General features: G+C 45.4%; 2 protein-coding genes across 3 annotated transcripts; both read left to right on the top strand.

Moving 5' to 3' along the window:
• The first annotated feature begins 30 nt into the window (after positions 1-30).
• Positions 31-5,376, top strand: TMEM231 (transmembrane protein 231). 2 transcript variants are annotated; one of them, XM_055818816.1, is made up of 7 exons: positions 49-449; positions 521-690; positions 1,653-1,781; positions 3,151-3,294; positions 3,576-3,657; positions 3,791-3,901; positions 4,791-5,376. In XM_055818816.1, exons 1-7 carry the CDS (start codon positions 308-310, stop codon positions 4,973-4,975), a joined length of 963 nt encoding a protein of 320 aa, XP_055674791.1. In that variant the 5' UTR covers positions 49-307; the 3' UTR covers positions 4,976-5,376. The 2 variants fall into 2 exon arrangements, with proteins under 2 accessions (XP_055674792.1, XP_055674791.1); XM_055818817.1 differs by lacking the exon at positions 1,653-1,781 and having other exon boundaries at positions 31-449.
• Positions 4,934-21,246, top strand: LOC101910347 (carbohydrate sulfotransferase 5). Its single transcript, XM_005235427.4, has 2 exons — positions 4,934-5,070; positions 17,607-21,246. Exons 1-2 carry the CDS (start codon positions 5,060-5,062, stop codon positions 18,814-18,816), a joined length of 1,221 nt encoding a protein of 406 aa, XP_005235484.2. The 5' UTR covers positions 4,934-5,059; the 3' UTR covers positions 18,817-21,246.
• The last annotated feature ends 494 nt before the right edge of the window (positions 21,247-21,740 follow it).

Below are 21,740 nucleotides of genomic sequence, written 5' to 3'. Positions count from 1 at the left end.
CCCGAGGGCGCCGCTTCCGGCCGGGGGTCGAGGGGCGGGGCCGCGGTAGCCGCCGGGCGGGCGGGCAGCCACCGGGCGGGGGCTGGGCTCCGCGCCGGCCTCTCCCGGGGCGCCCGAGGCTGCGCCCTGGGCTCCGCCGCCGCGGCCGGCGACCCCGTCTCCCTCCCGTGGCCCTTCCCAGGCGCTCTCCCGCCCCACGGCAGCAGTCGGTCCCGGCAGGCAGCCGTGCCCGCTCATTGGCTGGCGCGCCCGTTCCGCCGTGACGCGCTGACAGACCCGGCGCCCTGTCCGTCTGGCGGGGAGTGCCATGGCTGGCGTGGAGCTGTTCTCGCACCCCACGCTGCACACGCGCTACCGGGCCGGGCTCTGCTCCGCCGCGGCGCTGGCGCTGCTGCTCATCACGGTGCTCACCTACGTGCCGCCGCTGCTAGTGGCCTACCGGAGCCACGGTGAGCGCTTCTCCACCGCGCCCGGCTCGGCCCGGCGCGGCGCTGAGACCTGACGCTGTCTGTGCCCGCAGGTCTGTGGCTGAAGCACAGCGCGTACCTGGAGCAGCCCACCGTTCGGTTCCGGTACGAGATGCTCATCGTGGCCACCCTCGGGCCCGGCCCGGGCAGCTTCTTGGCGTGGAGCACGTTCCCAGCGTTCAACAGGTTGCAGGAGGACCGGCTGCGGGTCCCGCTGCTGGCGGTAGGCATGCCCAGGCCCGGCGGGGGCACGGGGGGGCTGGGGGGCGGCGGCGGGCCCGGGCGACAGGAGTTGGCGGCGCCTACGAGCCTGTCGTGCGTTGCTGCCTTCAGCTTCGTGCCTCACGTCTCACAGCAAAAAAATCGCCTGGGACAAGTGGTTTTTAACCGGTCCAGTTTTGCTCCCTCTCAGTGTTTAGGTTGGAAAAGACCCTTATGATCAGCAAGCCCAACCATTAACCAAACACAACCGATCCACCGCTAGTGCCACTGGTAGTTTGCATGAACACATCCATTTACTTTTCTCAAATTAGTTGTGCCCTCCCTCTGTGCCCTATGGCTTACCATGATCTGAAGTTTGTAGGGGTTGCTAGGTAGCCCCCGGGTTTGAAAGCAGGTATGTACTTTCTAAAGCACAGAGCCTCTGCCCTGCAGCCATTGTTCCTTCTGAGGTTCAACAGTGGCAGTTATTTCTCTGTTACTTCTGTTGTGAGTCCTGTTATGTTTGCAGATGGCTGAAATACTGGACATTTGTGGCACAGAAGCGTAGGGAGCGTTGGCTCACAACCAGGAGCTGTACAGAGGCCGTTAAGAGGCTGGGGCAGCAAGAGGCAAAAGCCGAACTGTCAGTCACACATTTGCAGGGGATGTGACAGAAGACTCAGCGCTAAGGCATGCTTTGTAGCATGCGGGGGAGGTGGGTAGAAGTGGCATAGGGCAGAACAGACCTTGAAGAGTCTGATGAGCTTTCCCTCCCTGAGGGGCATACGGGACATTATATAAGAGGCAAAATTGCAGGCTTCTTGTCTGTGAAGTGAAGAGTTTTTATTGCTTTCCTAACTATGCAACTTAGTATGAGTATGCTGCAGTTGTGGAGATCCCCTGGGGTTTTACCTTTTTTGTTTTTCTTTCTTAACAGAAGTTCCTGTCTGTAAAAAAAATTAAAATAATTATTGATTCTTTTAGACTAGAGAAGAAGACAAAAATCAAGATGGCAAAATGGATCAGTTGCACTTTAAATTGGAACTTCCACTACAACCTACAGAACATGTAGTTGGCGTTCAGCTGATTCTGCTCTTTTCCTACCAGCTTTATGTGAGCATTTTTAGATTTTATTTGTTCTGACATACAGGCTTAGTGTAATATTCCAGTAGTGGTTACACAAAAGGTGAAAGAACCTTTCCACATATGAAATTCCTATCTAAAAGATTTATTTTACTAGGAAGTATTTAATATTCTCCTCCTGTGCTGCATCATTCCTAGTCTAGTTCTATGGCATATTTTGATAGGTTTAGTTAGTTTTTGAGGGTTTTTTGAAGGTGTATTATTCTCTCGGGCTGTAGTGCAGCATAGAGGACAGGGATGTGCAACAGTGGATATCAGTGTGGGTGGCGTCGGGAAATAACTGAGAATCTTGGGACTAGGCAGAAGGGTGTGCATTCTTACATACTGCTGTGTCTTGACATAACCAGGTAGTTTTCTGAGGTGGAGGGGCAGGCTGTTACAGCAGCCTAAAACTCCACAAATTTTGCTTACTTAACAGCTTTTGAAGCAGTGGTAATCATCTGCCAGAATCTTCTGTATCTTGTAACTGGGAGGGGGAAGAAGGTGTTACAGGGAGACGAGAAAATAAAATTCTGCTGTCACTGTATCTCAGGTGGCAGTGCAATTAATACCTAAAGCAGCGAGTAATACACTAGTGCACAAAGAATCCATGGAATCCATGAAGGAGCAATAGTATAGAGCTGTGTTGGATGCAGCCACATAGACAAGAAGTTGTTTTACTAGAGAGATTGGGCTTAGTTTGTCCAAGAGACTTTTGCTGATTGTGAATGGACAAGCTTAGCAAGCATAGCTGTGTGGTATAGAAAACATTCTTAAACCTGTGAGGCCCATAGTAAAGGCCCAACAGTCCTAAATTTGTGCTGCAGTATTAGGTCAGTGATTAGTATCACAGGGAGTTCTGATACTCGGAACACCTTTGTTTTACAGTAAATGTGAAAATTTAACTTCAGACTGCATGGCTGATAAGGGCTAAGGAGCTTCCTTGTTTGGTCTGTATTGCAGAGCAGGAGTCCTTAGCTGGCTCCGACTGCTGAGTATTTTTAAGTGTGTCTCCATGCATTTAGTCATCTTGCCACTTTTCCCATGTTATGGCAAGTCAGATCTTTCTGTCACTAGATACAGACTGTTGCACTTCACTGAATTTCCTGTGGAACTTTGTTTGGTTTATAAAACAAGTTAACTAACAACTAAAGTAGGTAACTTTTTTTTCAAAGAAGTAATTAATATTTCTTATTTGGTGTTCTCTTGTTTAGACTAGTGAGATGATCTGAAGCTTGGGAGCCAGAAAAAACCCCGAAATGCATGCAGAAAACCTGTAGTTACAAAGAAGTAGAACAGTATGTCATGTCCCCCCGCTTAAATTCTGTTAATTCTGGGTTTTTCCTGTTAACTGTTTCAGAGAATGTCAACGTTTGTGATGCAGAGCATGGCTTTTCTTCAGTTCTTTTCTCCTGTGCCAGGGTCCCAGCTCTGTATGAATGGAGACCTGAAACTGAACCAGAGGCAATTACTTAACCATTGTGGACTGGATACCAGATACAATGTGAGGAAACTTTTCTTTTTTTTTCTTTTCCCATCAATTTCCCTCCTCTTTATCTTCCTAGTACCGTAGGTGACACCCAAATTATTTGTAGCTCTGCACAGAGTGGACCCTAGAACTTTGAAACTGGTGTTTTCCTGTTAGGCTGAAAGGTGAACAAGGTTATTCTGCCAAGATGTTCATGTGTGTTGCTTAAAGGGTGTGGTTACTTTGCACAAGAAACTCTGTAGAATTACTTTCCCGAAGAGTCGACAAATAATGTAAGTATCTCCTTGTTGTAACAGGTGTCTGTGGTGAATGGCACAAGTCCTTTTGCAAGTGACTATGATCTAACAAACATCGTTGCAGCATACTGGGATAGAAATGGTAAGCCTGCATGTGTAGTTGCGAATTACAGGAGAGCAGAAGTTAGCATATTGGCAGCTGTTCTGTGAGGATTTGAGCTCTGTATTAAGACTGAAAAGCCCCTTAACTTGGCTGTTTCCTTTCCTCATTTTAGTGACAACAGTCTTTTCAGATCCCAACCCTGTTTGGGTGGCTGGGAGAGCGACAGATACACCATTTATCATCAACGCCACTATTCATTACCCAGTGGAAGTTATCTTATATCCTTTGAAAACTGCATTAACTGTGACATAACAGGGTTGCATATTTGGGCCTTCATGTACAGGCCAAATGAAAATTGTTTTCTTTAGACCTGTTGCTAAACTTTGTATTTGTTAGCTAAGCAAATGCTGTAGTTCTGGAGTCAACTGAATACCTATTTGCTCATTCCTCCAGATGGTTCTGCTTGCATAACTACTTTTTGCCTTTCGTTGAAAAGCAACACAGGTTCCTAGTAGTCTTGCTAAACTGGCCTTTAAGGCAGGTTCTTAACCCATTCAAGTGACTATCCTTAGTAAGTCTTGCTTTGGTGCTGCAGCGCCTGCTGTCCCAGCCTGTCATGGGTGCCGCTAGCAAAGCATGATACTGTATTCTGTGACCTAAAGCAGATCACTAGAAATCTGTATGTAAGATACGCTCACCAAATAATAACCTCCGCAATGGATGTGGGTAATCTGTTACATGTGCAAACAGACCTGAAATTTTTCTTTTTACAAAATAATTCTTCGTTCGTTATGTTCTTTACTCATTTTCTCAGGCAAGAACAAGTCTGAGTTTAAAGTAATCTTTATGGAGCACACTTCTTATGAGGTTTGTTTACCTGCCTGAGTATTACAAATAACTATTTTCTGGTGAGTTAGGAATGAAATAGGCACTTTCCACAGAATTGTGTCTTCTTAATTTAAGTGTCTTCTAGGACAGACTCTTCAGCTTTTGTAACGTACTACGCTAAAAGGCTTTTAAGGATTTCCATGGCTCAGAGGGTTTGCATTTGCCACACAAAGTGATGTCTAACAGGTTTTGTGCCTTTCCACCTCTGAGTTCCTTTGTTTAGTTATTGCAGTGGTAGTATCAGAAGCTTCTTTGTTAATGCTCCTTGACTTTCTTTAAATATCAGCCAGGATTTTGGGAAGTGATTAAATTTGCCTGGATCCAGTATGTCAGCATTCTCCTTATCTTTCTTTGGTTGTTTGGTAGGATTAAAATGTTTGTGTTCCAGAATCAGGTGTTAACTACAACTCCAATATCACCAGTTCTGCCAGTGTCTCCAGTACTGTCCTACAAACAGCACCAGTCCTGAGGAGATGCCTGAGAACACTTAAAAGAAATGTAGTTCAAAAATAGATCCCTGCTTTTATTCTCTATATGTTTTTTACTTCAGAAGATGAGAACTTTGTAAGTATTTTTCAAGTACATTCTGTTCATGCTTCCCTCTTAACATACATGTTCGTTCATCCACTTCTCTGGGAACACTGCTTTGTGACTGAAAATTTTAGTATTTTTGACAGCTAAAGAAGAACCTGGCCATTTTTTTTCAGCTGGAACACACTTCAAAAACCAGTAGAAAGCAATGAAACTGCTTTTGCATGATCTCAGTTTTTCTAAACCTTGAAGACTGAAAATAATATGCTAACAGTAACAACATAAGCCAGTTTTAATGCCTTGTGAATTAATTCACTGCTGAATTAAGAGTTCTGTCAAGAGCTATTTGTACAAGCATTTATGTGCACTATGAAAGGAAAAAATAGAAGAAATGTGAAAAAATGTATAGATGAGTTAAGGGTAGAGCCACACGTCTGTAACTGTGGCTATATGTGCTCACTGATTTAGTTACTAAGTTGAATGATGATAAATTCAAGGTTGATGTGAGAAACTGGGTTGTGGGTGATAGTGTCTGCAAGGTTTGCATAATTGCAACATGTGCCTAAATAAATGCATGTCAAATACATACGTTTATAATGATATACAATTATAATATAAAATAATAGTTTGCAAATACATAAGTATTATTTGCAAAATACTGTTGGCATTATTACTGTGGCACTAGACCATTAATTGTGAATTGGGAATAATAAAACAAAGAAGCCTGGTGTTTATTTAAAGAAAACTTAACACAAAAACTACCAGAGAAGCTTCAGAGTTTCAAAGCAAGTGAATAATTGCTTTCAGAAGTTAGATGATAACTTTGAACAGATAAAAATGAAATCAGTTATAATTACCTGGTGAGCACTGAAAGACTGTATCCCTTGTCCTTGATGGAGGGGGGTGGGGGGGGGGTAGGGCAGGTTATTTAATTGTATTCTCTATTTCTGGGCTTACTTCTTATGCCAGACAAGCTTAAAAGGGAAAGCAACATCATTTCCATTACGTTTTCAGTTTCGTAGTTAATATTTAATTCTGGCAAAGCACTGTTATGGCAGGAGAGAGTCTAAAACAATTCTAGATGCTAGTTAACAAAATTCTGAGGGTCTTTGGTTCTCTTGAACTATTAAGACATGGTGCAGCTATGAAATGTGAAACAGCAACCTGTACAGCAGTACCCCCCACCTTTTGGCTATTGCCCTCTGGAATTCAGCATTCTGGCAGTTTGGTGACCTGCCTGTTCCTTTTTCTTTTCTCCTCAAAATGGCCAGCTTCTTTTTGAATTTCCTTTTAAGCTTTTTTTAAACTTTGTAGTCTTGCAGCTTGCATTTTTTCCAAGTTTTACATGCTGGATGGACTCCAGCCTACTTTTCAATGCAAGTGAAACATCAGTGCAGTGAGCTGTGTTTTGGTTATTCAACACACTTTTGTGCTTGTGAAACTTTGCTGTATATACATATATATATGTTTTTTGGTTTGAAATCTGTAGTTTGTTGTTTGATCTTTGAAGTCTGTACCTGACAGCCTAGGACTACTGATAATTGGCTTTGTATCAGAGTGCACAGTCTCAAAGCAACTGTCTACAGCTTTTTAGCATTTCTAGGCACTGCACAGGTGAACAAAGGGGCCTGTGAGCTTGTTTCCCTGATACCTCAAGCTGATGTATATTTGGTCTGCTGTAGTCCCAGCTCTTCTTCCTTGCAATGGTGACAGGGCTTGTGTGACTGCGTGAGCTAATCCAGAGAGTTCAATATGGTGAAGATAATCTTTACCAAATATACTCACTTTTTTAGAGAAGTGAGTTACCTGAATGAACTTGCTATGTGTCTGCATCAGCATTAGGGTGGCCATAATCAAGGGATAGAAATCTCGAGACTGCAGAACCCCATGTTAAGGGTTTGAGCCATTGTACTCCCACAAAAAATGGAATGTGTAATATGCCTCCAAGCTGAACAGAAGCCTGTTTAAGGTAGCAACTGGAACATGGAAGAGACTAATGCCAGAAAACAACAGTAATACCAGGGGCTCCATTATTCCCTGTCTCACTTTTCTCTCCTATTGTATCCTTCCACATCAAGTTATGACAAATGATGCTGCTCAGAGCAACAGTTCAGTGAATGCATGTGAGATAAGAAATGGTGAACTGGTCTGGTTCAGGAAATACAGAGAAAAATATCCTTATGTTCTATTTTGCTTTAGAAGGAGAAGGGTGGGGGAAAATCCTCTACAGTAATTAAAGAGGAGAACTATTTAAGTTAAAAGGAGGATGTAAAAAAAGTTAATTGCTTGGAGGTGGTATGTAGCTGTTTAGGATGATGACCTGAAGGCGTGTTTCATGACTGGGACTAATAGGTGAATGCAGCGTAAAAAGAGCTGCAAAGGCAGATGTGACTACAGCAGGGGTAAAAAACCCAACAACCCCAACCCCTGTCTCCAATACCTCTGCCGTGGTGACTTCCAGGGCTGCTTTTATATACTGACCATAGTTCTTGGTTCATAGCTCTGACTCTTATTAGGCTTGGAGAGGCTTTCTACTTCTGTAAGTAAAAGCAATAGAAAAGAGGTAGGTAAGATTTTTGTGGCCGTGGCAATAAACTAGAGGTTAAGGAAAAAAATTCATCTGAGACTCCGCAGCAGCTGGCTTTAGAGGAGTTCTAGGAAGGGGCGGAGTCTTTCTTGGGTGGCTGGTTGTGGTGGCTCCCCCTTTACCTTGCCAAGCAACAGAAAGTGGACGAAAATACTGCTGCGGTCCACCGCGGTGCTGCCACCCGGGTCTTGGTGCACACACGTGCCGGTGGGGATCCACGTGCGTTCGCTGAGGAGGGGCGCGGGAGCCCATCGGACTACCGCGTTTCTGGCGGTGGCTCTGTAAGAGGGGGCACGGCTGGCCCCGTCCGGCGCCTGGGTGCGAGCGGGGACGCGGCCGGGTCGGCGCCGCGCTCGGGGCGCCTTTGCGGGGTGGTGCTGGGGTGGCAGGAGCCGCCCCCGCGCTCGCTGCTGGGGGGCAGCGCCCTCCCGCTCCCCGGGCCGGGGCGGCGGGGCCGGGTAGCCGGGGCGCGCGGGGCGGCTCCGGTGAGGCTGCCGGGGGCGCAGGGACCGGACGGCGCCCGCGCGGGGCGGTGCTGCGCCTTTGCGCGGGGATGCTCCGGGTGCGGGGCGGATCGGCCCTTCCCGGGCTCCTCCCGGCGCCTCGGCCACGTCTGAAAGCGGCTCATTGTCTCCAGAGGCAGCTGGGACCCGCGGCGGCGCTGGCAGGCGGCGGGAAGGTACGGGCGGGCGGCGGGTCCCGCGGGGCTCGTCTCGGCCGGCGGAGCGGGGCGGTGGCAGACGCCGCTTCTCGGCGGCTGACAGCGGCGTGCAGGAGCACTCGCCCTGTCGTGCGGGGGTCCTTTCAGCCCCTCGCCCCCCCCCCCCCCCCCCCTCCGCCTGCGCTGGGAGGCCGCGGTAGCGCCGGGGACGCGGCCCGATGCGCGCAGCCCCCCCGCCGGCGTTGCTGGGGCTGCAGCCGCCTGTTGACAGAGGTGAAGCCGTTGGAAATCGGCCTTTTTTCGTCTGTCCTCTCCGCCGCTCCCCGCCCCCCCATCCCGTCCCCGGGAACATGGCTGATTCGGGTTACGATGGCTTTTGGTGTTAGGTGGTGAAATCAGGCGCTTTAGAGACCCTTTCCCGTCACGCCGGGAAATTCTTCCCGTTTTTCTGTTGTGTCCCGCCTCTGTCTCCAGGTGGAAAGGCCCTGCCGCACCGAAGAAACTCGTTACTCCGTAGCGCAGGGGCCGCCGCAGCCCCCCCGCGGCTGGCTGACGCCGAGGACACTGTCGCACCCGTGCAGGCAAAGTCCCAAATAAGTGACCGGCGTTCCGGCGCTGCGGGGGCCTCTCTCGCCCCAGTTTTGCCATCCTTAAAAAGATAAAAAAATTCCGAACCAAAATTGCAACCGAGCAGACCTTGTGTCTTCAACACCGGTAACTGTGGAAGCTGAAAACGCTTTGTGAGCTTCAGCTGCATTGCAGGGAGAAATGGGTGCGTAGGGCTCTGCTTCGACACTGCCGTGTGTTCAGGCTGGACAACTTTATCTAATTCCACACAATATGAAGGGGGAAAATAAAGAAAAGCCCGGTACCTTTTTTTTTTTAAAGAACTTTTATGGTTGTATCATGAAATCTGTGGTAGACTTTACTGTACTATAAAGTATTTAAGCCTGATGGTTACCTGGAAGAGACTTTTCCGATGTGATTTTCCACTACGTTGTAAAAGGAAGTGCATTTCGAAAAGCTAAATCAACAGTGTCAGCTGAAATGCTAATAGAATTTCATATTAGAATTCAAAATGTCTGATTACAGCTGTACTTCTATTATTTCTTTTGCAGTTTCACTGTTGTATGAAAAAAATCAAACAGATTTATTGAGTCTTTCAATTATTTAGCAACAACCTGCTATTGAAAAGACTTTTACCTGTTTTTGAAGTACTAGTAGTTACAGAAAGTACCCTCTAAACTTTTTTTTCTTTCCCTGTTCGAAGACTAATCTGCATGTTGTTGGTGATCCAGTAAGCTTTTGCCTTGTGAAGATGTGTCATTTCTAGCTGTGGAAGAACACTGGAAAGTGACATTTTGTCGGCTGGGTGATTTATAGCAAGGATCACTTAGTGATGTTGTGCATTTTTCTTGGACCAGCTTTGTCACATTCCTGTATTTCACTTTTTTGAGCAGCAAACTGCGTTTATAATGTCACAGAGCATTATACAGGACGTTTCTAACAGCTAATATGAAATTCTATTAGCTGTTCTGATGGTGGTTGCATTGGTCTTACAGGTGAAGTATGTAGTGAGTAAACTTCTCCATGAGGTACAGTAGACCTTCAGGCAATCTCTGCTCTGTTTATCACGCCATGCACAAACATTTTCCTGTTAATTCTATAAAATGCATTATATTTACCATTATTCTTTTCACAGTCAGTACTGAGGTGTTTTGGTGACAGATTCGGCTCATGTGATTGCTCCGAAAGTCAACATTTGGTGTAATACAAGCATACAGGTCAAAATCGTTTTTGGCTAGCAAAAGGTTGAGCACATAATATACCATTAGGTATTCATTTTTTAGTGGAAGACAATCTGGGAAATAAAAGTGTATTTTTGCATTATGTGGAAGTTGAAATATTTTCTGTGTAATCTATAAAGAGTTTGGTTTTAAATGAAAGTGTGCTGGACATTTTCTCAGGCGTAAATTGGCAGGGGAATACTGATGAAGACAGTGAAGATACAGTTGCTCAGAAGTCATTTTAGGGGAGCAGGTGCTTGTAATTCTTCTCTTGGTTGTTTTGCTTTATTCCAGCCAGATTTTTCAGCCTTCCCACAACAGATGCAGACCTGTTTGTTCTGAGGGAGTCTTTCATCCCAGCCCAAATCTCATCCCATTCCCAAGCTCAGACAGAGCCCATGTTTCTTTGCAGCTCTAATGTGAGGCACTCTCTTTCTGTCTTTCTACAGTCTTTGCAGTATGGCAGGGGGAAAAACCCACAGTGTAATAACAGTGTCTTTTTTTTTAAAAAAATTTAGCTATAAAATTAATTTTTGTTGATTTACTATGTCTCTTCAGGTTGAATTCTGTACTGAAAGTTCACTAAGCAATTGTGTTCCTTTCCGTGCTGACCTGAAAAGATCCAATTACTCGATTCCAATGTTACTTGTCTTGACAAACAAAACTCCCTGAATACAAGAGCTAAATCACCATCCATTGCACAATTAATTTCTTTCCTCCTCCGTTCTTTTCTACTGTTCTGGGTATGAAAAGTGCTCTGTTTAGAAAACAAGCTTTCTGGGATCCATACTGCTGCTCGCTATATTTTTACCCCGCCTGGAAAGGCTGGATAGCTTTCTGTAATGTACCTAATCTCCTGGCAAGCAGTGGCAGAGGCCAGTGGTGCTGCAGCTCAGCATTTTATCAGAGCCAGTTTAAGTGATGAAGAAAATCTGCTCTGTTGGCTAGTTTGTGTAGTTCATTTCCTTTGCACCGTATGTTAAGGATAGTTATTCTGGGACAGACCAAGGGTGCATCTAGTCCAGGATCTTGTTTTCATTAGTAGCCGTTAGCGGATGAGCCCAGGGATGGAGCTTGAGTCGGGACTGTCAGCTAAACCATATGTGCAGATGCTTTTCAGATCACATTTTGAACAGTTTGCATTGGCTTGTGGAGAGACGATTCTGCCTCAAGAATTTGTTAGAATTAGACTTTTGATTATTCTGTTTGCCAGAGCTCTCCTTGAAGAAATAGCATCACAAAAGGAGTGATAGTACTATCACAGAAGAGGAACAACATTGTAATAACTATTATTAAAATAATTTCTGCTTAGCAGTATTCGTTATGTACAAAAGCATGTACTGTGATGCTGCCAAGTGCTGCAACAGACTGGCGACTGAGGCGAGGTAACGCAAAGCAAGTCACGGGCTAGTGTTTCACCTAGTAACCAGGGGAGTTTTGGCACATTGCCTTGCTGTGCTGAGCGAGCGAGCTCGCTGGACAGCACCCTCTGGTGAGTCCTGCAATGAGCGGAGTAAGGAGAGCATGGGTGGGAGCAGCCTGTATCGCAAGGTCCCGTCTGTCACGGTTAGAATCGTAGAACCGTTTAGGTTAGAAAAGACCTTTAAGATCATCAAGTCCAACAGTAAGGCAACGATACCATGTAATCTATTCAGTAGATGTACAAACATAGAGATATATGTGTGTGTGTATGTGTGTACGTATATTCAGCAGCTTTACGAGAAGCTGATTCTTCAGCATATTCAAGAGCTGCTTTCCGCCTCAGCTAACATTTGTCAGAAATCATGAAGGAGCTTGGGTGGGCTGTCAAGCTGAACGTTAAAGGGGTGTAAGTTTAACCCTGTCTGAAAGCACCTTAACTGCAGAATTACACGTGCCCAATGTGAGAAATGCAGAAATAAAAGATACTGTTTACAGAGAGAATCCAGTGGACTGGCTATATATTTGGCCTCATGCACTGGAATCTGCCTCAGAAAATACTCTTACAGATGCTGCATTTTGGTGTGTAATTATTCATTTCTTTGTGGCGTCTGTGTGCGTATGTTCCTTAGAAACATCCCAGCTTTCCTAGAAGGGTAGAAGTCGAATCTTAAATACTGAAAATGGGTGTCTAGTTAGTGTTTTACTTTGATACCGCACTTTTTCTTGCCATTTATATCATATTGAAGAGTAGGGAAATACTTTACCTGCAGTCTTTTTACATGTTTTTTGTAGTGCTTACGGTGGGCAGACTAGTTCAGACACAAATTATGGACTAATACTCATGGTAGCTGGTTTTTCATTAGCCCAGTATTGTCTGCAACAGTACTTGGGTTAGAATCAGAGTGAGGATAGGTTCAAGAGGCAGTCAAGGCAGCTGTGAATTTTAAACCCCCGTCTTTTGGTTTGATGTGTACATGGTCGTATTCCTCATTCCCCCACCCTTTGCCAGTAAAAGTTAGAACAGTTGGTGTGTCTGCATTTCTGCAGAGTGATTTTGAGTAGAGGGGAACAGCAGTTCTGTGTAGCTAAAGTAGAAATATTGTTTCTTTAAAAAGCATCATTAGGTCTCTAAAAGCTGTGTAATGGGTTAAACTATGTGATGGGTCAAACTATGAGGAGCAACAGAATGCAGTCAGTGCAGAAAATGGCTAACGTTTTGCAGACAACAAAAAGATTTGAGGTAGTTACGTCTGGCTGGCTTTCAGGCATAGAATCTGTTTCAAGAAAACTCCTTGAAAACTAGAAAATGCAACTGCTCTTCCACTCCGACTTAGATTCTTTCATCACTTCTGTTTGGCAAAGTGTCCCTCACAGGACAGGGAAACTCGTAAATGCTTCTGGTGACATAGTATGCAAAAATTCAGTTGTTTGAACAAGACAGACTTTACCTATGAAGAATGGCCATGCTGAATTAAACCAAAGGTTTATTTATCTGCTGTTATGCGTGACAGTAGCAAGTACTGGATTGCTAGGGAAAAACCTACGTAATACAGGAAAGGTGGTCTCTCTTAGTATGCTTCCCAGCTGCAGGGAGGTACCTTGGGCCATCTAGAGTTTAGGGAATTTCTAAGCCACTGGTTGTGGCCTCATCTTTTTAGTCCTTGAGAGGCTCTTCTTGCATTAATTACTTACAATTTATGTAATGCTTTGTTGAACTCTTGCTGCCACAGCATTTTGAGGCAGTTTCATATTTTTATGATGCAGTGTACAAAAAAGTTTTGTCATGAGTGATTGTTTAATTGCAATCTCCCAGTTTTCCTGTTTTGATTGGTCATGAGAGGGTGTTTTTGCAATTGCTGTCTTCACGCCAGTTATTTCCCTGTCCAGGGAGTCTCTCTTCCAGGCTGAGGAGTAGTAGTCACTTCAGTCAGTTCTGTTTAAAGTACAGCTTTCATACTGATTGTGCGGCACAATACAAAAGCCAACTTGCAGTGTATTTGGTCCGCAGAGACCCCCTTTTCCCCATCCCACTGCCCAAAATTGGCAGCATATTTGTTTGCTGTCCAGACAGCATTGCCAGAGCAGAAAGGGGAGACTGGGCTACTTTTTCCACGCTTCTCTGCCAGGATATATTAGTAGGGATTTCAGTGAGTATTTTGGCATGTGGGTCTTGTAAAAATGTATGCTCTTGCTGTGGCTTTGAAGTCACTTATGAACCTGGCCCTGAAAAACAAGGTTATCTATCAGCACTCTGTTACAGTTGTTATTTGGTTACTGTCCTCTCAGATAGGAATATGGAAATATACCTATGTATGTATATTTTTCTGTCCCATATTGCTATTTAGAAAGAAAAAAAAAAGGCATCTTGAAGTGAAAACAGTAAAAGTTAACTGCACAGAGAAGCTGGTGAAGTATGGGCTGGATGAGCAGACAGTGAGGTGGATTGAAAAGGGGCTGAAAGCCAGTTTGGCAGGGTGGCCAGCAGCAGAACGGAGTCTAGGAAGGCCGGTGGTAACTCTTCCCAGGGGTAGGCACAGGATCCAGCCCTGGTCAACATCTTCATTAACCCACTGATGGTGGGGAGGAGTGTCCGCTCTGTTAGTTTGCTGATGACAGGAGACAGGGAGGAGCGGCTGATACTGGGGGATCGCATCAATGTTTCTACGTACCTGAAGGGAGGGTGCAAAGAAAGTGGAGCCAGGCTGTTTTCAGTGGTGCCCAGTGAGAGGACAAGAGGTGGTGGGCACAGCGCAAACTGAAACACTGGGGGTTCCCTCTGAACGTCAGGAAACAATTCCTTACTGTGCAGGTGACGGGGCACTGGCAGAGGTTGCCCTGAGAGGTTATGGGGTCTCCCACCTTGGAGATGCTCAAAAGCGGTCTGGAGACCATCCTGGGCAGCGCTGTGGGTGGCCCTGCCCGAGCGGGGGGGGCTGGACCAGGTGACATACACACGGTGTCTGCCAACCTCAGTTGGTCTGTGAGATGGACTGGGGAGCCAGGGTCCTTTAATCACTATTTTGAAATGAGAAGATAATTTTAGCAGCTTGAGGAGAAAGGTGGTGGTGGGGTTTGTTTCACAGAAGTTGTGTGGGTTTATTCCTTTTGCTGTTTGTTTGTAAGCTTGGCAGGTAGCTAGGTACTTCTGTAATGCACCTAGGGACCCAGGAGGCTTGAGAGAGTGATCACAGGGGAGGTATAGTATGACTCCACCAGAGAAATCCCTGTAAATGATTTTGTAATAGGGTTACGCAGTAGGTCAAAAAGTATAATGCTGATTAATATGAAGACCTGTGTGCAACGCTCAAGCTGTGTTCTGTTGGCAACAGTGGTCTGGGTCTTCCCTGCTTTCTTTCCCTTCTGCGCTTTTTTGTTCCCAACCTTCTTCCAGCCCTGGTGATGGTCTGTGCCATGCTGACTTGTTTCAGCGCTGCAGAGCTAGGGGAAGAAAAACAAGCGGGTAGCTTTCTTCCAGGCTTGCAGACTGAAATGCTAGGCAGAGCATCTGATACGCATGGGGACTATGCAAGAGAGGCTTAGGGAGCCATGGGATTCATCCTAGGAGGTCCTAGTGCAGTCACATGGCACAGATATTTGTGCAGAGCTGATGAGAGTGTGGAACCACTGGAGAAAAGGGCCTTGCCTCCGTGGGCAGCACAACCACTTAAAACTCAGTGATAACCATAGTTCTAGAGATAAATAAATGCTGCTGCTGAGCTACAGAAACAGATTGTACAATGAAGTAGGGGACATAATAAAACAGTAAAAAGGCATTTTTAGTTGTGTGGGTATCAACTAGAGTGGCTGTAAAGGGTATACAGAACTGTGCATCCAGAGAAGAGCAATAAAGCTGCTGAAGACTCTAGAGGGCAAGTCCTGTGGGGAGTGTCTTGAGTGCACTGGGGTTGGTTAGGCTGGAGAAAAGGAGGCTCAGCCGAGACCTTATCGCTTCCTACAGCTACTTTACAGGAGGTTGTAGCGAGGTGGGGGTCAGTCTCTTCTCCCAAGAGTAACAAGAGATGGGCCAAGAGGAAGTGGTCTCAGTTGCGCCGGAGGGGGCTTAGGTTGGTGTATTGTGTCTGGCCGAGCCCCACAGCACCCTCATAGTGCTGTGCTTGTCTTGATAGCTAGAAAGGTGGTGCAAACACACCTGTGTTTTGACAACTGCTGAGCAGCACAGCATCCAGGCTGTCTCTCCCAACATTCTCCCACCCACCAGTAGGCTGGGGGTGGGCAAGATCTTGGGAGGGGACATAGGCAGGACAGCTGACCAGGAGTGACCAGTGGGATTTTTCATATCATATGACGTCTACTCAGATATAAAAGCTAAGAGAAAAGAGGAAGAAGGGGGGGCATTCATTATTTATGACATTTGTCTTCTGGAGCAACTGCTATGTGTACTGAATCCCTGCTTCCTGGGAAGTGGCCAGACATCGCCTACTTATGGGAAGTAGAGAATAACATCTTTTGTTTTCCTTCACCCCTGGGAGTATTTACAAGGCATGTAGATGTGGCACCTGGGGATGTGGTTTAATGGTGGACTGGGCAGTGTTAGCTCTATGGCTGGACTCTATAATCTGGAAAGGTCTTTCCCAACCTAAATGATTCTGTGATTCTGTATCTGACAAGCAAAAGATGGTGCTTTGGGATAAAAATTTCCACAAGCAAGTTAGCACCTTACTCATGTGCCTTACTCTCCTTACAAGATACTGTATGATACTGAAGGCAGATGCTTTTATTGACTCCTTTTCCCTACTCAGCTCATAGTCCGGCTGTTTTTCTTGACTTACAAACAGAAGTTTAGTAGCAAAATTGTGTTCATTTAAGACAGAATGCATTTCTATATATTGGAAGAGACATTTAGTCAGTGGAAGAGGCTGAAACTGCCAATTTCTAGTTTCTTTCATTTGATAATTTATTTTAAATTTTATTACTAATTATAGTCTTTTTTTGTGATTCATTAGGCTAGCATTAAGAATTTAATGCATTTATTCTGTCATATGAGTGTGTATCTGTATCCACTAGTCAGCATGGTTTACTTTCAAGAGTCCAGAGTCTGTTGATACATGTACCTTTCACAGTAACAAGGGGAAAAAAAGTGTAAATGCAGCTAGATAGCTAATATTTATATGTAAAACTCTTGAGATGATTCTGCATATGCAAGGATTCTTGTTTTCTTAATACTGTGCCTGCTAGCATCTACTGACTGCTTGCTTACAAGTGGCATCTGCACAAGTGAGAGCACAAAAGGTCAGGTGCCAAAAACCTCTAGTAGAAAGTTGTGAGGACGGCATGTCGTTGGAACTTTGATTTCAAAGTAAAACAGAAGTCTGCTGGGGGCTGACATGCCTAAACTTTTCCAGGAGTTACACGCAGACAAATTCTAAGTCACAAATGGGTAATGCCTTAAATGCAAACTCCAGGGTATTCAGTCATGGAGTATATGCGCTCCAGTTCAAAGACACACATCAGCTGCTTTTCTATGTTAACATCTGTGGCCAGATGAGGTTTCAGGTTGCGAGTTTTCACCCATCTCCTGCATTTTGGAAAACAGAGGGTTGTGCAGATGCATCAGGCAGTGTAGCACCCTGCTGTTACCACAGTGTATAGTGCTCACTAAGAAGTTTAGGTAAGATGATGATTTTTATGTCATCAGCCACAGTGAATGATGTTCCTGTCTACTCCTTTTAAGGGATAGAAAGAAGCTCTTGTAATGTTAGACTGAAATGGAAATACAGTGGAGCAATTCAGAAAGGGTTTTTATTTTGCTCAGCAATATTTACGAGAATTCAAGTTGCAGGCTTTGTGTATTTTGTAGATTCTCCCCCCCAGCAGTTGAACTGCAACAACCCAAGGTTTCCTTCAGCATCAGACATTTGCTCCAAATTATTTCTGCTGTGATCTTGCTGTCATGCATTACTTTGTTTCAGTTTCCGACACCTGTCACCTGCAGATTATCATCTCCCAGTGCTGCTGATTAAGGAAGCAAATAGTGCCAAATACATACGTGTGTATTTAAAGAAAGGTTTTATGAATGCAAGAATTTCTATTGTGTAAGTGTTATTGTGCCTCAGGACCAGTGGTTCACCAACATTTTCCTTCTCTTTTTCAGCTGTTGTTACTGCTTTTCGTTGGTGAGAATGGCGAGGATTCGGATTCCTAGCACAGTTGTTATACTTCTTGTTACAGTTCAGACTGGATTCTTACTCTTCATGTATGCCCGGTACAGTAGTTTCATGCCTCAGTCTGAGGAGAAACCATCTCAAGTCCACATCCTCATTCTTTCCTCCTGGCGGTCGGGATCTTCTTTTGTTGGTCAACTTTTCAGCCAGCATCCCCGCGTCTTCTACCTGATGGAGCCCGCGTGGCACGTGTGGGTTACGATGTACCAGAACAGTGCCAAGGTCTTGCACATGGCAGTGCGGGACCTGGTCAGGTCGGTCTTTCTGTGCGACATGTCTGTGTTTGATGCTTACATGCCTTGGAAGAGGAACTTATCTGATCTCTTTCAGTGGGCAGCAAGTCGGGCTCTGTGTTCAGCTCCTGCTTGTGACTCCTTTCAGCGTACTGACATAACCAGTGAAGTGGCCTGCAAGACTCTTTGTGGACGGTACCCGTTCAGCAAGGTGGAGGAAGCCTGTAAAACTTACAGCCATGTTGTCATCAAGGAGGTTCGGTTCTTTGACCTGAAGGTCCTCTACCCGCTTCTCACTGATCCGTCCCTGAACCTCAAAATCATTCACTTGGTCCGTGACCCCAGAGCAGTTGTCAAGTCACGGGAACAATCAGTTAAGGCATTAGCCCGTGACAATGGAATTGTTTTGAGTACCAATGGCACTAAAGTGGAAGACAGCAAATACAAAGTAATGCAAGAGATTTGTAGAAGTCATGTGCAGATTTATGAAACGGCTACTCTAAAACCACCCAATTTCCTTAAAGATCGCTATTTAATGATCCGTTTTGAAGATCTGGTAAGAGATCCATTATCAGAAATCTCAGAGATGTATAAATTTGCAGATCTTAGTTTGACCCCCATGCTCAAAAGCTGGATTTATAATATCACACATGGACAGGGGCCAGGGAAGAAAAAAGAAGCCTTCAAAATCACATCTCGAGATGCAGTTAGTGTTTCACAGGCCTGGAGAAATGTTCTTTCCTTCCAGAAAATTAAGAAAATACAGGAAGTTTGCAAAGGGGCTATAAATATGCTTGGCTATCAGCTGGTGGATTCAGAAAAAGAACAAAGAGATCTGTCATTGGATTTAGTGTTGCCAAGACGACAGAATCAATTCAGTTGGTCATCATTTAATCCAAAGCATTGAGACATTATTTTTGAGAGATCTTGGGATGGGGATGGGGTGGGCTGTGGGTGGTTGAGTATTTGTCTACTGTGCAGCATATAGCTAATTCGAAAATCATTGGCTGATGAGGCTTAAGCATCTTCCTGTCTGCTGTTTTTCCGTAATGGAGGGAGTTTTTTTTTTCCCTGAGTTTCTTACACTGCAAAAAACAAACAAAAGCATGTGGGAAATGCCGCAAGATACTTGGCAGATTGCAAATTTACAGCTGAGCTGGGCTGATCTCAGCATTGTTTAAAAAATACAATTTAAGTACTTTCTATTAAAAGATTGTCAAAGATGTCTTTGTTCATTGATGATAGTTCACTTCTGTTTTCATGTTCTAAATATTTAAGAAGCCTAGTTCCTAATTTGTATAAATGGAACAAAGTAGAAACTAAATTTCTTTATTTTCCTCCGGAATCACTTGACTTTCCTCTTTTGCTTTAAAGCTGTGCAATTGTGTATTTTTTTAGGCTTCTCTTGACATTTTAAATTTTAACATAAAAGCTCTCCAATGAGTTGGGGCAACTGTAGCAGTTCTGCTGTAAAAGACTTAAGCAGGAGCTTCATTTATGGATAGATTTCTTTGTGCTTTCCCTGGAACGGCAAAGTTTGCAATCAGATACTTGAATGCCATGTTGGTATGGAGTGCAAAAAGCTAAAGAGGTGAAGCAGCTTTGAGTGGAATCGCTATGGAAGTAGCTTGTTAATGCCACCCCAGCTGTGTGTTCTAACACTGTGACACAGGTAGGCATGCACTTGCTCTTGCAGTGCAGTTCGTACCCATTATTCTCTCTCTTCAGAACTACAAGTTGTTGTTGATAAAGATCACTGAGAAATTTGAGGTGCCTTGGAATTGTGCATATTGATTATGCTGCTGTATGGAAGTGATCAATCCAAACAGCTTTGATAGCAGAGACAGACACTTGTGTATGGGGGTTTTGTTTGGTTTTATTCATTTATTTTTAATACAGTGCATCTCAGGATGGACAGTACATGTTTGATCGATACCAGGTAATCCTGTTAGGGCAAATTGAAGAATGTCACGCTGTTGCTCATTTAGGATGAGCAGCAAAGCTCATCAGTGCTGCTACTGTGATCTGCTGTAGGAGATCCTAGCACCCTAGATGCTGGGAGCTGTGTCTCCTTGTGGGGGTTCTCTAGGGCCACATCTGTTGCTTCTTGGGATTTTCCTAAGTGTTCCAAGAGCTATCGTGGGGCCTGTGGAGCCTTATTTTTTTGTCTTGGTGGCTTTTCCAGGCATTCTGAGGTTGTGCTGGCATCTCTGGTGCATTCCTCAGTTCTTTGGGGGTCATTTGCTTACTCAGGTTATCTGAGGCTTCCTCACATTCCCTGTGTCAGGGAATGTGGAATTTTCAGGTGGGACGGGTATATGGGCTGTCTGTATGGTATATGGGTTGTCTGTAGCACAGGACACCTTTTGGGCTCCCCAGTGCAAGAGAGGCATGGACACACCTGAGAAAGTCCAGGGAAGGGCCCCTGAGGTGACAAAGGGACTGGAGCATCTCTCACATGAGAAAAGCCTGGGAGAGCTGGGACTATTCAGCCTGGAGAGAAGGCAGCTCGGTGGCTGGGGGGGTGGTGGTGGTGAATATTTTACCAATGAATATAAATACTTGAAGGGAGGGTGTGAAGGAGATGGAGCCAGGCTGTTTTCAGTGGTGCCCAGTGACAGAGCAAGAGGCGATGGGCATAAGCTGAAGCACCTGGGGTTCCCTCTGAGCGTCAGGAAGCACTTCACTGTGCAGGTGACGGGGCACTGGCATGGAACGCACAGAGAGGTTGTGGGGTCTGCCACCCTGGCAATATTCAAAAGCCATCTGGACACGGTCCTGGGCAGCTGGCTGTGGGTGGCCCTGCCTGAGGAGGCAGGGGCTGGGCCAAACGCAGTCACGATTCATGTCAAAAATAGAATGTACTGTGATAAGTGTAATTGTTGTACCCTGTGTAAATCTGGGACCTGTATCACAGTTGTGGTGAGTGGGCACGTGTGGTTCTCCTTTAAGACAATGTGATGGCTTCCCGTTCCCCTGAGGCAATCACTGCTTGGAAAAGCTCACCAAAAGGAGATAAGGAAAGCAAAACCACGCCAGAGAAGACCCTCCGAAGGAGACAAAGACCTTGAGATTTGAAAAAGCACGCCAAAGGAGAGCCAGTAGGGTACACCTTCTCCTCCTAACGACCCAATGGGGAAAGGGCAGGACGAACACCCGGCGAGAAGGGATTGGTCAAGATCCGGGCATAAAAGACGCTGCTTTTAGGACTCAGGTGTGCGTGTGGTGGAACTAATTGAGTTCTCCACGCACCCAGCGCTGTTTTTGCTTATTGTTCCTCAACCTAAATTGATTGAACCCAAAATAAAATTGTTTTAATTGTTATCGTTTATAACAATTTTGTGACCCTGACGTGATCTCGCTGTGCTTTCCTGGACTGTGACTTCTCGAGGGGCGCCCCACAGATTGTGGCTTGAGAGTAGCAGTCTAGGTCAGTCTCTGGAGATCAACGAACTAAAGAGAAACAATAACCAAAAAGGATTGGAGCTCCTAGGGAAAAACTGCAGTATAAAGGACCCATAATTCTGGCGCACGAAGATCCGAATGAAGACAACGGAGTCGTGAGTATAAGGGAAGCCGTTTGGCTGGGTGGGTATCGGTTACTTGTGTGTAAGAGTGTGAGTGAGACGGAACCTAATTCTGGAAACGGACTCTAGGGTCGGAGCCAGGATCTGAATTCTGAAGTGAGTGTGGAGGTCTTCTAACTGCGGTTCCAAACTCCTGCGAGGGACTTGGCCAGTGAAGGACCGAAGCGGTTCCTATAGGATTTGTGGGTGGGATCTCGACTCCTATAGGGTATGTGGGTGGGTGAAGGGTTCACCCCCCTACAGG

Source organism: Falco peregrinus, chromosome 14, assembly GCF_023634155.1.
Source record: "Falco peregrinus isolate bFalPer1 chromosome 14, bFalPer1.pri, whole genome shotgun sequence".
In the NCBI taxonomy this organism is placed as follows: Eukaryota; Metazoa; Chordata; class Aves; order Falconiformes; family Falconidae; genus Falco; species Falco peregrinus.
The sequence above is the reverse complement of the archived record's forward strand: the minus strand, read 5'-3'. Positions and strand labels throughout refer to the sequence as shown.

Bases quoted from the DNA above. Each gene is read 5' to 3' on its own strand.
- TMEM231 (XM_055818816.1), top strand. From the start codon at position 308: ATGGCTGGCGTGGAGCTGTTCTCGCACCCCACGCTGCACACGCGCTAC. The intron at 3,295-3,575 runs GTGAGGAAACTT...TTGTTGTAACAG, and splicing joins GACTGGATACCAGATACAAT to GTGTCTGTGGTGAATGGCAC. The intron at 3,658-3,790 runs GTAAGCCTGCAT...TCCTCATTTTAG, and splicing joins AGCATACTGGGATAGAAATG to TGACAACAGTCTTTTCAGAT.